General features: G+C 44.7%; 1 protein-coding gene across 1 annotated transcript; it reads right to left on the bottom strand.

Moving 5' to 3' along the window:
- Positions 1-1,081: 1,081 nt before the first annotated feature.
- Adam6 (ADAM metallopeptidase domain 6A) lies at positions 1,082-3,570 on the bottom strand. Its single transcript, NM_138906.1, is given in 1 exon segment — positions 1,082-3,570. A coding segment is annotated over 1 exon segment (2,256 nt). The 5' UTR covers positions 3,533-3,570; the 3' UTR covers positions 1,082-1,276.
- Positions 3,571-16,317: the final 12,747 nt, after the last annotated feature.

Raw genomic sequence — 16,317 nt, 5'->3', positions numbered from 1 at the left:
CATCTCTCCAGCCCCCAGTGTACTTTTATACATACATGGAGCAAAAATAATGATCCAAAGAAAGTTATTTGAGTTCAGAAAAATATGTGGACAAAAATTCATTGAGCACATTAACAGAACAGCCCTTTCCCTAAACTCCTTCAGGATAAACTAGTTTTAAACACAATTGTCTGGCCTGTGCGCACACACGCACACACACACACACACACACACACACACACTTTCCTGTCTTCTTTATTTTCTCATTATGGTCCTCCCACCCAGGACCCTGTCATTAAAAAATGGCCAAATCCCATTACAGATAGTTGTGAGCCACCATGTGGTGGCTGGGAATTGAACTCAGGACCTCTGGAAGAGCAGACAGTGCTCTTACCTAGCATAGATAGATAGATTGATAGATAGATAGATGATAGATAGATAGATAGATAGATAGATAGATAGATAGATAGATAGATAGATAGAGATAGAGATAGAGATAGAGATAGAGATAGATAGACATATGCATAATATATACAATCACAGGGAACACGAAAGGCAGAAGGTCATATGCAGATTCAGGGCACACTGATAACAGAGTCTATGTTCAGTGCACTCAGAGTCTTCTTCCGGGAGACTCAGTGTATCCTTTCACAAGACTGGGTTCCTGGCTGTGCCCTGTCAGTGGAACTCTAGAAAGGCTGTTTTCATGAAGTTGTGAGTAGCATACTTAGTGAGCCAAGGCATTGTTAACGGTGATGTCCTAAATATCAGTTCTATGGCTTAATATGAGGTGATGCTTCTATGCTCCTATAACACTTCCTCAACTGGGTCCTGTCTGTCTAATAAGCAACAATCCTGAAAATCCTATCACAAGCTACAGGAGAGCAGACCGCCGAAAAACATGGTGATAAAGAGCCATGTTTTACAAAGATATCATAAATATGTCCTTAAAAGAAATATACAATAAAACTTCCAGTGATCCTGAGACCAGAGGCCTAAGGCTAGGAACCAGTGATGGTTCCCAGTCTCCTCCTGCTATCAGAGGAGCAAGCTTGGCGCACTTCCTAATGACTTATCTAGCGTACAGAATCAAAGGTACCAGTTTGCGGTTTTGAAAGATTTATTCGAGTGTGAGCATCAGTAACCCACCAATGTCAGGTGGTATCCAAATCCAAAACCTCTTGCGTCCCCACGATATAGATGAAGGCTCTCCAGAACTGTGGACTGGAGTTCTACCTTGTCCCCTCTTGACATGCATTTTTGCATTCTCTTTATCTTACGAGGACCTCGTTCATCTTTAAGTCGCCTTGGCTTGTGCAGCCCGCAGAGCAGCTTGCAAGTCTTCAAACTTAAAGACCTTAATAACTCCTGCGCGAGTGGCCACTCCAAAGAGCAGCGAGACAATGAATAAATAAAGACGACCAAAGAGCATTCTTAAATATAACAGTGGTTCTCTGCTCTGTTTTATTGTGCGCCTTTCCTTCGGAGGGGACCCACTGTCCGTGCTCCCGCTAGGCCCCTCCTCTCTGCACAGAGGAGGTTTCCAACCTAAATGACAATGGCAATGCCGATGATTATTACACACTCCTCTAAAATTGCATTTTTCTGGGGTGCAGTCATAATCCAACCGAGATAAACTTCCATTGCAAGCTCCTCGATCGCAGAAGTTAGTTTGGGAGCAAGGGGTACCATGTTTCACCAGCCCAGCATCCGTTGTTTCTGTCCCACGATGTTCATCAAGCCCAAAGCAGGTAAACCCAGAGATAACCGATTGATGGAATGAAACATGTTCCTGCAGGAATGGAAGATTGGTGACGTTGGTACACTGCAGCCTTCCACACAGTTTATCATGATCAGAGCAAGCATTAAACATGAGGCTCTCTTGTGCTCTAGTGCAGTGCCCAAATCGAAACCGTTGTTTGTTGATGTCATAGCACTTGATATTAGCACCCTTAGCATTCACACCAAAGATTTCCTTGCACTGCACACTGCGATCTGTGCAGTTGCCTTTATAGCAGTACCCCTCTTCTGAGCATGGCGTCCCATCTTGCAGATAAGTGTCTGCAGGGCAAAAGATATTATTCCCACTACAGTATTCTGGAAGATCACATATGTTCTGGATCGGTCTGCAGAGTGTCCCAGAAGGACTGTAGGTGCAGTTTGCACAGCATAATTCTTTATCACAAATGCTACCAGCAGTTAACTTGCAATTACTTCCGCAGCAGGGATCTGCGTAACATGCCTTATGTGAGCCACAGTCACACTGCTCACCGATATCTATCTTGAAGTTTCCACAAAACCTGTAGGTTTTTGTTATATTATGATAAACATGGTGGTCATAGAAAAGGCATGACATTGTACCAGGGGTATTCAGTATCTGGTTTATCTGCACAAGGGAGCAATTGCTGAAAGCATCTGTTATTTCAGGGTTTTTGTACATAATGCAAGTGGTCCTTCTGTGGCAGATGCAGTAAGTCTCATCATCAGCTTTTATACCTAAAGACATCGCAATACGATTGGTGATCATAACAGATAGAGCTAGAAAACTTCGTCTGTGTTGACCAACAATCGTCAGGCCTGCGGGAGTACATAAACTCTGTTCAACTGGATGAAAGTCGTTATCCGAGGGCCCATCTTTATTAAGTACGGTTGATGCATCAGGCCTCAACCGATTAAAAAAGTTAGACACATAATAGTTATAAATAGAGCCCCCTGGTACCGTATACTCTAGTGCAAATGGATCGCTCTCGGTAAACACAGTTAAGAGAATAGCATAGTACCGCATATGAATAGTGATCAGAAAGCTGTCCGTTATACTAAGGAGCTCAAACAAATACCTGGCCGCAGTATCAATATTGTTGCTTTCCTTATATATAGAATTAGTTGCTTGGAATTGGCCTTTTATAGCAGCTGGATGTGAAGCGTAGTTCTTACTAGACATTCTGGGAGTTCCATTGGCATACTCTGTCCTGGATAAGGGAGGACCTGTATTAAGGTTCAAGCGTTTCCATGTATTTGTAGGCCCTGTTACATCAGGCTCTGATACTATCTGAGAAACAATGTGTTCAAACCCCTGTGAATCGTTGAGGGGTTTGATTTCATAGGCAAGGTCATCCAACATCATGATCCCTTCCAGGCCTCCATAGCAAGTATTCACAGTGACCATGGATTGAGGGATTCCCTCTAGGTAGCCAAAATAGTAACAATCTACAGGGAAAAAAGGGTAATCCATCTGTAAGGCTCCTTGGTCATCCTGAGTTGTCAGCAACAAGTGTCTGGGCCAAATTAGTGTCTTTCTTCGCAGGTGGATGATATGTCTCTGGCCCCTAAAACGCAAGCTATAGGAGAGCCGTCCTTGTGTTTGAATTCCTTTGCTGTGGTAGATCTCCTTCCGAGGAATAACCACCTCTGATGAGATGTAGCGCCAAGTGGGGTGGCCTTCAGAACACCGGACTGGAACCAGGAGGAGCAGCCAGAGTGCAAAGAGCAAGAGGAGGACCCTGGGGACCACAGATCTTTCCACTAGCTTCATACCCCAGGTCAGAGATAACATCCTGGGTGAAGCTATATTCCTCTGCTGTGGCCACTGCCTGGTCTAGGAAATACTGACAAAAATACTGGCAAAGAGCCTCCTCAGGCTCCCAACCCTAGTGGTTACCCAGACAACTTGAGTTAGGTAATAGTCATTGGGTGTGGCAGTAGTTGAGTCTGAATGTGTTAGCTGAGATTAAGGCTAAATAGGATCGAAAGGGATATCTATAAATGTACCTGGGCAAGAATGGCCAGAAGAAAGAGGGGTGTCTCTCTGACAGGCTCAATCTTTTATTTTTTGAAATACAAAGTATCATTTCCACACTTCCCATTACATGAATGTATTTGCTTCCCAAATGTTACTCTGGGTCTGTTTCTAGGAGTCCATTTTTCTCTTTTTATTTGGCTCATATTTCTCACAATTTTTTGTTTGTTTATTTGATTTGTTTTGTTTTTGGAAGTTAGAAGTAAGTACTGTCTATATTAGTCTTTTAGCTATAAATGCTTATTTCATTCTTCTGAAATATTTTATTTGAGTTTTAATTAAACTATTTAGAAATTATTTTATCCTTTTGGATTTTGCTTAAATGTTTGGGGATTTCTTCATGTTAATAGTGTTAATGTTTCTCCAATATTATGAAACCTGAGAATTCTATTTGGATACCTCTGAACTCTAGAAAAGAAATTTTAAATACCATCTCTTGTGAGCATATTTTATCTCTGACCCTGTCTGAGCCCAAATTTCCTGTCCCTGTCCAACCTTTAGTATGTTTCTTTCCTGACCATTGGGATTTCTTCAAGCACGCAGGCTGATGGGTACCAGCAGACACTGTAGGTATGAACGTCTAAGAAGTATGCCACACGCTTTTTGCCCATGTCCATCAACAGTGCTTTCATGTCTCATTTTTGTAGAAGGAAAAGCAACCTCTGAGTTTTCTCTAAGAAGCTCATTAATGAAAGGGGTAAAAGACTCACCAGAGCCCTATACACGCGATCAAGGTCTACAGCCACAAAGATAGGTTGCCCGGCAGCACGAACTTTATATAATGGGAGAAAAAAAATGGGGGAGGAGGGTGATCAATTTACCTCCTCTCAAAAGTATATATCTCATCAAACCGTACAGGGAAAAGCTCTGCAGGACTACTGGAATAGATCATACTGCACCTTCTTTTTTTTTTTTTTTTTTGATTTATTTATTTATTTATTTTTTATTAACTTGAGTATTTCTTATATACATTTCGAGTGTTATTCCCTTTCCCGGTTTCCGGGCAAACATCCCCCTCCCCCCTCCTCTTCCTTATGGCTGTTCCCCTCCCCATCCTCCCCCCCTTGTCGCCCTCCCCACAACAATCTAGTTCACTGGGGGTTCTTGATTCTCCAAGCACCTTTCCTGCTCACCCCCAGGAACCTCATGAATAAGACTCTGCTTCCCCCTTGTGGTCAAGAGCATTACTGCACCTGACACCCACAGGAGGCTCTTAGGGAAGAAAGGGAGGAAGTGGTTCGGTCCCTATCTGGTTATGGTAAGAGGAGATAAATGCCTTCTCATTAATTAAAGTGAGAGGGGTCATGTGCTCGATCATTGGTGACCGTCTTGGGGACATGGGCTTTTACCGTAGTTTGGAAAAGGCTTCTCAAGGCTTATGACCCCATTGTCATCATTCTGAGGTTCTGTGTACCACCAGGCTGGACTCCCATGTCCTACATGGACATAGGACAACATCAAGCACAAGGAGGTTTTATGACTAAAGTGAAAGGCATAGATGGGGCTTCTAAACAACTAGGAAGAACCAGGGCCATCCTCTCTAGCCACCAGAGTATAGAACCTTATGGAGTCAGGTTACAAAGGGTCTTCAGTACCCTAGCACTGATTACAGAGCATATCTCAGATGCCTCCTGCTGACCAGATGCATCTTTGCATTATCTGCCTAGCCATATGCAGAAAATGGGCCCCACATAGCCATGTGGACTTTCAGGTACAGGTGATCAAAAAACAGAGAGGGAGAGGTGAGAGAAAGGGGGGGTAGACAGACAGAGAGAGAGAGAGAGACAGAGACACAGAGACAGAGAGAGACAGAGACACAGAGACAGAGAGAGACAGAGAGAAAAAGAGAAGAGGGAGTGAGAAGGAGAAAGAAGGAGAGAGGGAGGGAGGGGGACAGAGAAAGGAGAGGGAGAAGGAGAGGGAGAGGGAGAGGGAGAGGGAGAGGGAGAGGGAGGGAGAGAGAGAGAGAGAGAGAGAGAGAGAGAGAGAGAGAGAGTGTGTGTGTTCCAACCCCTGACCTCTAATAACCCCAGCACAAGTGTTCACATATCATAAAGGGGTTGGGATATAAATAAATAGAAATACTGGTGAAAATCCTGGGGCTAAATCTGGAGCCTTCACGATGGTTTCAAAGTCTCAGTACTGACTAAAACCTTCCACAGGCCCATTTCCACCTTCCTCTGGGCACATCATTGTGAAATTTGAAGGTACCAAATTCCCTGCTAGGTATGTTTTGAAAGACCTCCAACTTTGTGCCCTCATCTTCCACTTCCCCATCTAGGCTCTGGTCCCCCAAATCTGATGTCTTCTCGGTGATGCTGGCCCTGCCTACTCCACAGCTACAAACCTTTCCCTGTAATGAGCTTCCTGCTGAGGTATCCTCCTGAATCCATCCACCTTAAGCAGATGCTTCGCTTATTTTTTCCCCTCTGTTTCCATAGGACAAAGAAGGGGTGGGCAAGCAGAAGCTGAGGCATCTCACCTCACCCCAAGCACCATCAGTCTCTAAATTTGCTCCCTTGTTTCCAGCAGTGCAACCTCAGGAATCTTTAATTCATTTGTCTTAGAGGGCCACATGTGCTATAGTGTTATAAAGACGAGATTTAATGATTAATGATTCCCAGCAAGCCACTCAAACAAGCCAGTAACATTTATCAGTCATTCCCATGAAACAGTTGAAGCATCTTCCTGCTCTACTCTTGCATTTCCCAGGGCACCTCTGGGATCACAGAAGCTGTCTTGTTTTCCAGCCAGAAAAAAAAAACCCTCCAGTCAATCCACAGAAAGAGCCCTTGACTGACTCAGCAGGGCAGCCTAAGCAAGCAGCTTCCTCTGGGTCCAGTCTCTGGCTGTACTCACTCACACAGGGTCCAGCAGTCTAGAGATGCCTGCAGCAGCAAGGTTCTGATTATACCTCAGTCTCACAGCTCAGTCACTTTGCATGATTCCCCACAGCAAACCACAACCAATGCAGTTGTCACCCTTGAGGCAAGCCCGTCCTCAGTGATGCCTAGGAAACACTGCCCATTTGCATTGCTCATGCCCTCTCTCAACACACATAAACTCCCCCCAAACTCCTTCACAGAAAAAACCAAAGTTAAGCACAACTTAAAGTAATATGAAGCTGTGTCCTATAGCATTGCCAAGAACATACATCCCAGCTGTTAAAATCTAGCTGTGCAGTACAGAGAACAACCTAATACCTAATCCCCAATCTTGGGACATCTGTTGAAGATGTTTTCAATTATGAATTCCCATCTGGCCCACAGCACTCTGTACCCAAATCCCATGAAGGAGAGAGCTGGACTTTCAGAAATGTGGGCAATCGTGAGAGCTCTCAAGGGAGACCAACACTTCTGCTTACATTCCTGGCCCAGGAGGAACCCACCTGGAGCCCTATGACACAGGAACCTAGGAGCAGCAGAGACAGGATAATTCTGGTCTCTGACTGCACCCAGAGCTGAAACTCAGGCTCCAGGAGTTCTGACACCCCTGAGAGCAGAGGTAGGACCACCATTTCTGCTCTAAGGGACTCACCGGTAGACCTCAGGACACAGAAACTCAGGATCAGACTGGGACAGGGTCCTTGTGGTTTATGCCTATAACAAGGCCTGACCCGGTCTCACAGCTCTCTGTACTCAGATCCCATGGGGGAGAGAGCTGGTCTCCCAGAGTGCTGACACACAGGATTACAAGAGGGTCAAGCCACTGTCAGAAACAGCAAAAAAGCTAACACCAGAGAAAACCAGATTGCCAGAGGCAAGCCCAGGAGCCTAAGCAACAGAAAACAAGACTACTTGGCATCATCAGAGGCCAGTTCTCCCACCAAAATGAATACTGGATATCCCAACACACTAGAAAAGATTTGATGATGATGATAGAGGACTTTAAGAAGGACATAAATAACTCCCTTAAAGAAATGCAGGACGACACAGATAAACAACTAGAAGTCCTTAAAGAGAAAACACAAAAATCCCTTAAAGAATTACAGGAAAAAAAGATGTGAATGAATTGAACAAAGCAATCCAGGATCTAAAAATGGAAATAGAAACAATAAAGAAATCACAAAGGGGGACAGCCCTGGAGATAGAAAACCTAGGAAAAAGATCAGGAATCATAGACATATGCATCATCAACAGAATACAAGAGATAGAAGAGAGAATCTCAGAAACAGAAGATACCATTTAAAAAATGACACAACCATCAAAAAAAAGTAAAACAAAAAAAAGCTCCTTACCCAAAACATACAGGAAATCCAGGACACAATGAGAAGATCAAAGCTAAGTATAATAAGTATAGTAGAGAGGGAAGATTCCCAACTTAAAGGGTCAGTAAATATCAACAAAATTATAGAAGAAAACTTCCCTACCTTAAGAGAGAGATGCCCATGAACATACAAGAAGCCTACAGAACTCCAAATAGATTGGACCTGAAAAGAAATTTCTCCCGTCACATAATAGTCAAACCATCGAATGCACAAAAAAAAAAAGAATATTAAAAGCAGTAAGGGAAAAAGATCAACTAACATATAAAGGCAGACCTATCAGAATTACACTAGATTTCTCAACAGAGACTATGAAAGCCAGAAGATCCTGGGCAGATGTCATACAGACCCTAAGAGAACACAAATGCCAGCCCAGACTACTGTATCCAGCAGAACTCTCAAGTAACATAGATGGAGAAACCAAGGTATTCCACGACAAAACCAAATTTACACAATATCTTTCCACAAATTCAGCTCTATAAAAACATCAGACACAACAGCATCTCTGCTAAAAGGTGAATCCCTAAGACACACAATGTACCCAAAGACAGCACCATGGATGGGTCACTTGGGAGTCAGGGGAGCTTGTATCAAGTAAGAGTGTTGCACAGTGGGTTTTTGCTATTTTAACAGAGACAAAGGCACTGATTCCACACACACACCCCCAAAACATAGCAGCACAAGGACCCTTAAATAACATCTACAGGGTTGGGGATTTAGCTCAGTGGTAGAGCGCTTGCCTAGCAAGTGCAAGGCCCTGGGTTCAGTCCCCAGCTCCAAAAAAAAAGAAAAAATATCTACAGAGGGAAGCTATCAAATAACCACTGAGCTGAGATGTCTGAAATATGGTAATATAGAAAGACAGGCCAAAGGAGCTCCTGTGTTGTAACCACAAACGGGAAGCTGTGGATCTCCAACACCTTACAAGCAAACGGTGCCAATCTGCTATGACAGGGGAAGCACATTCATGCAAAGGCTTCCAGGCTATGCATGAACGGTGTGGGACTCTACAGGTCATCAAAGGACTGAGGTGGGCACGCGTGGGAAATACATATACTTTACATACCTACCTTGCATTTATAACATATACACAGCAGCTGATCCTGGTACCTACCTTGTGCAACTGTTGCTGTAATACAAATTGAGTCCGGGGGCTTGTGTTTGAAAGGTAAATTCCTTATGGTTCAGCTGTGATTCCAGTCCACATTCATCACCCTGGAATAGGATTTTTTTTCCTAGCTGCTTAACTTGAAGCTCTTGGTTTTTATTGATTGTTTTTATTGGATATTTTTTATTTACATCTCAAATATTATTCCCTTTCCTGGTCTCCTATCCCATTCCTCTCTCCTTCTATGAGGGTGTTCCCCATCCCCAACCTACCCTTCACACACCCTCGACATTCTCCTGCACTGAGGGGTCCAGCCTTGGCAGGAACAAGGGCTTCTCCTCCCATTGGTGTCCAACAAGGCCATCCTCTGCTACATATGCAGCTGGAGCCGTGGGTCTGTCCATGTTTACTCTTTGGATGGTGGTTTAGTCCCTGGGAGCTCTGGTTGATTGGTATTGTTGTCCTTATGGGGTTGCAAGCCCCTTCAGCTCCTTCAAACCTTCCTCTAACTCCTCCAATAGGGACCCCATTTCAGTTCAATAGTTTGCTGCATCCATTCGCCTCTGTATGTGCCATTTTAAAAGTTAATGTAGACATAAGAGAATTAGGAGGATGGACTAAAGGGCAGACCTACAGAAATTCTCCAGAATGTAGGGCTCCAAAGCAGCAAGCAGAACTTGCCTGACAAGAGAGCAAGGAGAAAGCTCAGCAGAACCTTCCTGACAGTGCTACTGTGCCACACTGAAAGCACGCTATGTCAGCAATGAACTCCAAATATACCCCAAGATCCTCTGCATAAAAATGTCACACAGAATCAAAGCTGCAACAGCCCAAAATGGGAAACAGAATACATGCCCCTCAAAGGAAGCATAGACAAAATATGAAGAGGAAAGAATTATAAGAGAAGAGTATGACACAGAACAGCCTTTTAACGGCTTCAATGTTGAGGAAAGGAAGGAACAAGTCAAAAAGAAAAATGTTCAGGAGGATTCCCTCTCTCTCAAAATCCCAACAAGCAAAAATCACTCTGTCTTTATGAGATGAGAAAGAAAGTGTAAGACCCTGTGTTGAGAGGGCCAGGACCCCACTGCCAGTCTATAAAAAATGCCAGGGGGACAACCAGGAACAGAAAAGGACTAGGGAGAAGAGGTAAAGAAACAACTGTCATCACATCACACAAGTGCCCCTAATGGGAAGAACAAGAGCTTTTAAAGGTCAGGAAATGTCAGACAGAGCAGCAGACACATAAGTAGACAGCCAGTCTTATAGGAAAGATCTACATAGTCTGTGAGACTTCCAAAGAGAAAAGGATAGCTGTGCCTCAAAGCACAAAGACCAGCTTCTCCTGACACAGCCTGCAGCTTCTGCCATTGCTCCTCTCTGCCCACATGTAAGGCTCTCAAGGCATCACCATACTGCCTCCCCCAAGAAGAGGAAGGAAGGCAGCATGTCAACCAGGAAGTCACCCAGGGACAAATCTTTCCAGTAGTTCTTATCACCCCTCCCTCAGCAGCCCCCATCCAGGCATTGAGAGAACAAGGGATGTTAGGATGTCAGCCAGGGGGCAACACTAGTGCCTGACTCATGCCTAGAACATTCCTGAAGAATTCCTGAAGTCTAGGAGGGAAAAAGGTGGACCTCAACTCGAGATGGCTCCTAAGGCTCTGCACCGCTTCCTGTGTCTCCACAGGACCCTACTCCTGTAGAACCAGGGTCCTTACTTGGCAGGACTTTTTGTGAAGGGATCTACTACTGTGTTTATTACTACAGTGGTGACCACAGTAGAATATTCAACAGCAAAAACTCATTGTGCCCAGCAGACACTATAGATCAAAACAGTGAGAGTAGAAGAGCTAATACCTACGGGTCTATATCTAATTCTTGACCACGGAGGCCCATTTATTGATACTACCCTACACACAACAATTCTGACTGGCAACATAGACATCAAAGAATTCTAAATTCAGATCCCAATAGCCTCTCCCCAGAGTCAAAGAACACCAGCAGATAACAACTGACCACTCCACATAGACCAATGCCTCCTTTCAATGGGAAGGGCCCTAAAGATCTTTCTCTCAGAAAAACTTGGGAAACACTCCAAGCAGGACTCAGACAGCCTTCCACAGCCACTTGGAAAACATTGACTTGGCCATCTTTACCTGAAACCCACAAGAACACAATACCTCAGTCACATTAAATATGTTCTCTCAGTCACTTGGTAGACCAGATGGAGTCTGTGGCAGGTCCTACCAAGACCTGTGGAGGACGGCCAGGAGCATGTTTATGGAGCTGAATCTGACTGTAACTATGTAGGTACTCCCAGTGTCCTGGTGGGGAATCCAAATGACAGAACTATCTCCTGACCTACTGCTGACCTGAGAAAGATTTTTGATTTGGGTTACGGGCGTTGTGTGTTTCTTATTGCCCACATATTAAACCATGATGGATCTGTTAAGGGACAGAAGGCCAGGAGTAAGCATCCTACATCCCAAAATCCAACGACACTGGCTTTGCCTACTCTAAAAGACCAGAGAGAGTCTTAAACAAGTCCCCCTCTGACTACTGTTGGGGACAAATTTGGCCATTTGCCTTCTATCCAGGCATCTCTGTTCACAGCAGCCACTTCCAGAACCCTATTTCTCAGTCCTTCCTCTACTCTACTTTCTCTTTGTCTTCACAGCCACAATGACTCAGGGAAGGTGAGTGTGAGCATGACACATCTATGTCATGTGGTGTTGGCTGTGTCACTGGGAAGCTACAGTATGTTTCTCACTAGGGGAGAGACAACAGAAGGTCCTTTGTCTTTAATGAACTGACCCTTAGGGCCCATTGCATCATTCCTGCAAATATGGGCAAGGTCTGCTCACTTGATATAAACCTTTCTCATACTCCATCTCTGCTAGAGTCACAAGACAAAGGTTGACATAGATCAGGTACAGAAACAGCAGAATGACCCTGAAGAGGGTTCTTCTCAATCTGCTATAACAGCATGGCAGGAAAACCACAGGAGGAGGATTCTGTATGGGCCACTCTCACTGTGAGATACCTACCACATTGATAGAGATCAGTCCCAAAAGCGGTGAAAGATCTGATCCCTCAAACACAGGGGCTAGTCAGGCAGGATATGTGAGACCTAAGCTTGGCTTGGAGTTTCAGCTTTGAGCCTAGAGAGCCCCACTGGAGTTAGGATTAATAGTCCCAGGCTCTGGTCTAGCTATACTCTCAGGACGTCAATATCAGTACACATGGTGGCTTCAGGCAGCAGGCCTCTAAGTGCCCCCACCCAACATGCCATCTGCTCTGGGACCGGAAAGCTTCAGATCTCAGCAGAGAAAAGCTCAGGGTTGAAGTACCCACACACATACTACAGAGTCAAATATGGCCCAGGGGACACTGATATCTGCCAAATTGTAGGGACCATAGGCCAAGAAGTTTATCTTAGGATTTGGGATACTCGGTACCAGGGTGGCCTCAGTGATAAAGAAACATATCCAGGACAATTCTAGAATATGATCGATGCTATGTAATGAGCAGATATGTCCTGAGACATCAATTCCTCATTCTCCATTGTAAGAGGACTGGGACAAGCTAAACAGGTCATGACCCAGGATTACACAAACTTACACATGCACATACACACACATAAACATACATATATGCATGAACATGCAGCCACACACATACAGGCATGCACATGTACTTACACACTCACACATATATATATGCACATGTGGGCATGCAAACACACACACATAATCTTGTGCACACAGGTATGCACACACACATTCATGCACAAATGCACTTGTACACACTGATGCACATACACATATATATATATATACCCAAGTGCACACACACACACACACACACACACACACACACACACACACAGTGTCATAGCTTGAAAGAATTCACTAGCCTAGCCCAGTCAATACAACCCATTCAGAGTGGAGGAATGAAGACTGATAGTATCGTTGTCTCCTCCCGAGGGACCTGATATAAAGGGGCCTAGAAGTAGACACACAGTGGTGGGGAATTTATGCCAGACATCACATATGGTTACATATACTAGTGGATGGGGCCACAGTATCATAGAGACATCATGCATAAAACTTCACTGGGTATGGTGGCCCAGGCTTTTAATCCCAGCTCTCAGAGGACAAAGGCAGTCAGATCTCTAAGTTGGAGGCCAGCAAAGCCAGGGCCACATCAAGAAAATGTATCCTTAAAAGAAGCAAAAAAGAAAGAAAATAAATGAATAAAACTTGCCCTGAACCACTTAGTGCTCACACAAGCTCTGCCCACAGGGGAATCCTACCCATGCATGTCCACTACTCAGCAAGAAGGCTCTGAGAGGATTTTGAACCTGTTACAGTCAAAGTGGATATAATACGGGCTTCCACTGTAGGAAAAGCTGCAACTGAAACTGCCCTCCAAAACTCCTTCCTCAGACCCATTTCCTGCCTGACACTGTGTGTGGGTGTGTATGTGTGTATGTGTGTGTGTGTGTGTGTGTGTGTGTGTATGTGTGTGTGTCTGTGTGTGTCTGTGTCTGTGTCTGTGTGTGCGTGTGTGTGTCTGTGTGCTGCTCCGGCAATATCCACAGTCCTTTATAACTTGGGGTAGGACATGCTTACCCTTTCATTTGGCTCAGGACTCTCAGCAAAGGTGATCCTGAGGGGAGAAGATACACGCAGACAGGATCAGCCAGTCCTTACCACCATGGCTATAGGCAGATAACTCCAGGTATGCGTCAAATACTGCAAGAGCGTTTGTTGCTCTGGAGCACCATGACACCAAGGCCCAAAACTGCCATCTGCTCCACATTTCTAGTAATGAAGGATCTGCCTGTTCTGTCCTCCAGACAGGTCTAGAAGAGAAGTTGGCATGAATATTCATGAGAAACAGCACTGTGGTGTTAATGTCAACCATAAATTCCCTCAGCAAGCTACACAAGCAGCTTTTCAGATAGCAGCTGTTCAGACAGTGGCAGTCAGACTGAGTGGACACACACATCAGAGAGGTAGGTGCCTGGCACAAAAACTCAGGCCAAAGCAGTGGCCCAAAAATACATGTGTCCCTTTGGACACATGCAGCCAGTCATGGTCATTCACATAGCAAAGTCCTCCACTAGGATCAAGGGTAGAGACTCATACTATCACTCACTCACCTCCAGTCATGGGTCCTTTGGTCAGCACTGGTCCCAAGGAGCTTTACAACACTAGTTATTCAGAAGTAGGGATGATACACACAAGTGTGCATGCACACACTTGCAAGCACACACACACATACAGAGAGAGAGAGAGACAGAGAGAGAGACAGAGAGACAGAGACAGAGAGACAGAGACAGAGACAGATACAGAGAGACAGAGAGACAGAGAGAGACAGACAGACAGAAGACAGAGACAGAGAAAGAGAGGGAGATGGAGGGAGGGAGGGAGAAAGCAAGAGCAGGAATGTTAAAACTAGTGTTAATTTATATTAACAATGGAAAAACAGGTTTAGAATCCCTTCACAAAGTCGTAGTAACCTGTTTTCTATGCCAACCACATGGATACTCTGGACCACCCTACTCTCTTCTGCTTGGCTAAGGCAGGAGGTGTTCAGTTTTGGCAAAACCTTGTGTATGCCATACGAGGCCACCCTGAACATGCTCCTCCAAGAGTCTTTGGATTGGTGCATCTCCACTTCTGTGTAGCCACATACATCAACTGGAGAGTAAGTGAATTAGAAAGGTGTGAGGATGGACATCCCATCTCTCTCCAGCACCAAAATAAAGGCCTTTCCTGGGCTACCTAGACATGAAAGGCCTGGAGATATTGACCATCAGTCCTACAGAGTCCTGTCCAACACAGGACCAGAAAGAGGCAGCTGTGCGATCGTCCAGCCCACAGCTGGAGATCAGAATTGAAAGCTGACGTATCTATATTCAATTAGCCTGTGTTACTCACACATGTCTCCAAGTCCAACTTGAGAGAAATACAAATGGATCTAAGCACAGCTCCAGAGCAACTGCCAGAAGATAGGAAAAAATCCTTTCTGGACATCTGGAGGACATATTAACTGAAAGAGGAAACAATGGGCCTGGATTAAAGTGGAGATCAATGTTCCCAGAACAGTTGTTAAAAAAAAAAAAAGTATCCAAGTGTGCTGTCAGACACCAAAGTGATACAGAAGAGATGACTGTGCCTAGTGCACCAAGAGTTCCCTCACTAGATCAATTGTAGCTCCAGGACCAGCCTGCAGCCTAGCAGTAGTGCCCTACAGAGGTCTGAGTCATTCAAATATGGCTCATTCTAAGTTTCAGAATAAAACATCAGAAACAATAACATCTCCAGTGCATGTGAATCCCTAAGCCGCACAGTGTACTCAAAGACACAAAGAAGGCACCGTGGATGAGGGACTTGGAGGGAGGGAGCTTGCATGACAGTAATGATGAGTTCTTGCTTTTTTCACAGTGACACTGGCCCTGGTACTTCCACCCCACAGCAGGACAAAGGCCCTGAAGTGACATCTGCCAAGAGGAGAGGTCAAAGTAGTCACTGAGCGCAGATGTCTCATACAGTGTGATAGAAAAACACAGGACAAGAACCTCCTCTATTGCAACCAAAAGGGCGAAGATGTGGATCTCCCACACTGCCTTAGTCAGGGTTTCTATTCCTGCACAGACATCATGACCAAGAAGCAAGTTGGGGGGGAAAAAGGTTTATTCAGCTCACACTTCCACACTGCTGTTCATCACCAAAGGAAGTCAGGACTGGAACTCAAGCAGGTCAGGAAGCAAGAGCTGATGCAGAGGCCATGGAGGGTTGCTGCTTACTGGCTTGCTTCCCCTAGCTCAGCTAGCTTTCTTTTTCCTTTCTTTCTTTCTTTCTTTCTCTCTTTCTTTCTTTCTTTTTTTTTGGTGGAATACTCTTTAATCCCAGCAATCAAGAGGCAGAAAGGGGCAGATCTCAGTTTGGTCACTATAGGGAGAGTTCCATGCCAACCAAGGCTATGCAATGTAAACTCAGTCTCAAAATTAAACAAATGAATGAAACTTATTAATTTGCTGTAATTCTCTCTCTCCCGTCCCCCTTTCTCTCCCTTCCTCCATCCCCTCTTTTTTTATGTGTATGAGTGCTTTGCTTGCTTCTGTGTCTATAGACCACACGCATGTCTGGTGTTCAA

This window comes from Rattus norvegicus, chromosome 6, assembly GCF_036323735.1.
Source record: "Rattus norvegicus strain BN/NHsdMcwi chromosome 6, GRCr8, whole genome shotgun sequence".
NCBI lineage: Eukaryota > Metazoa > Chordata > Mammalia > Rodentia > Muridae > Rattus > Rattus norvegicus.
Note: the sequence above shows the minus strand (reverse complement) of the source record. Positions and strands in the feature narration are given on the sequence as shown.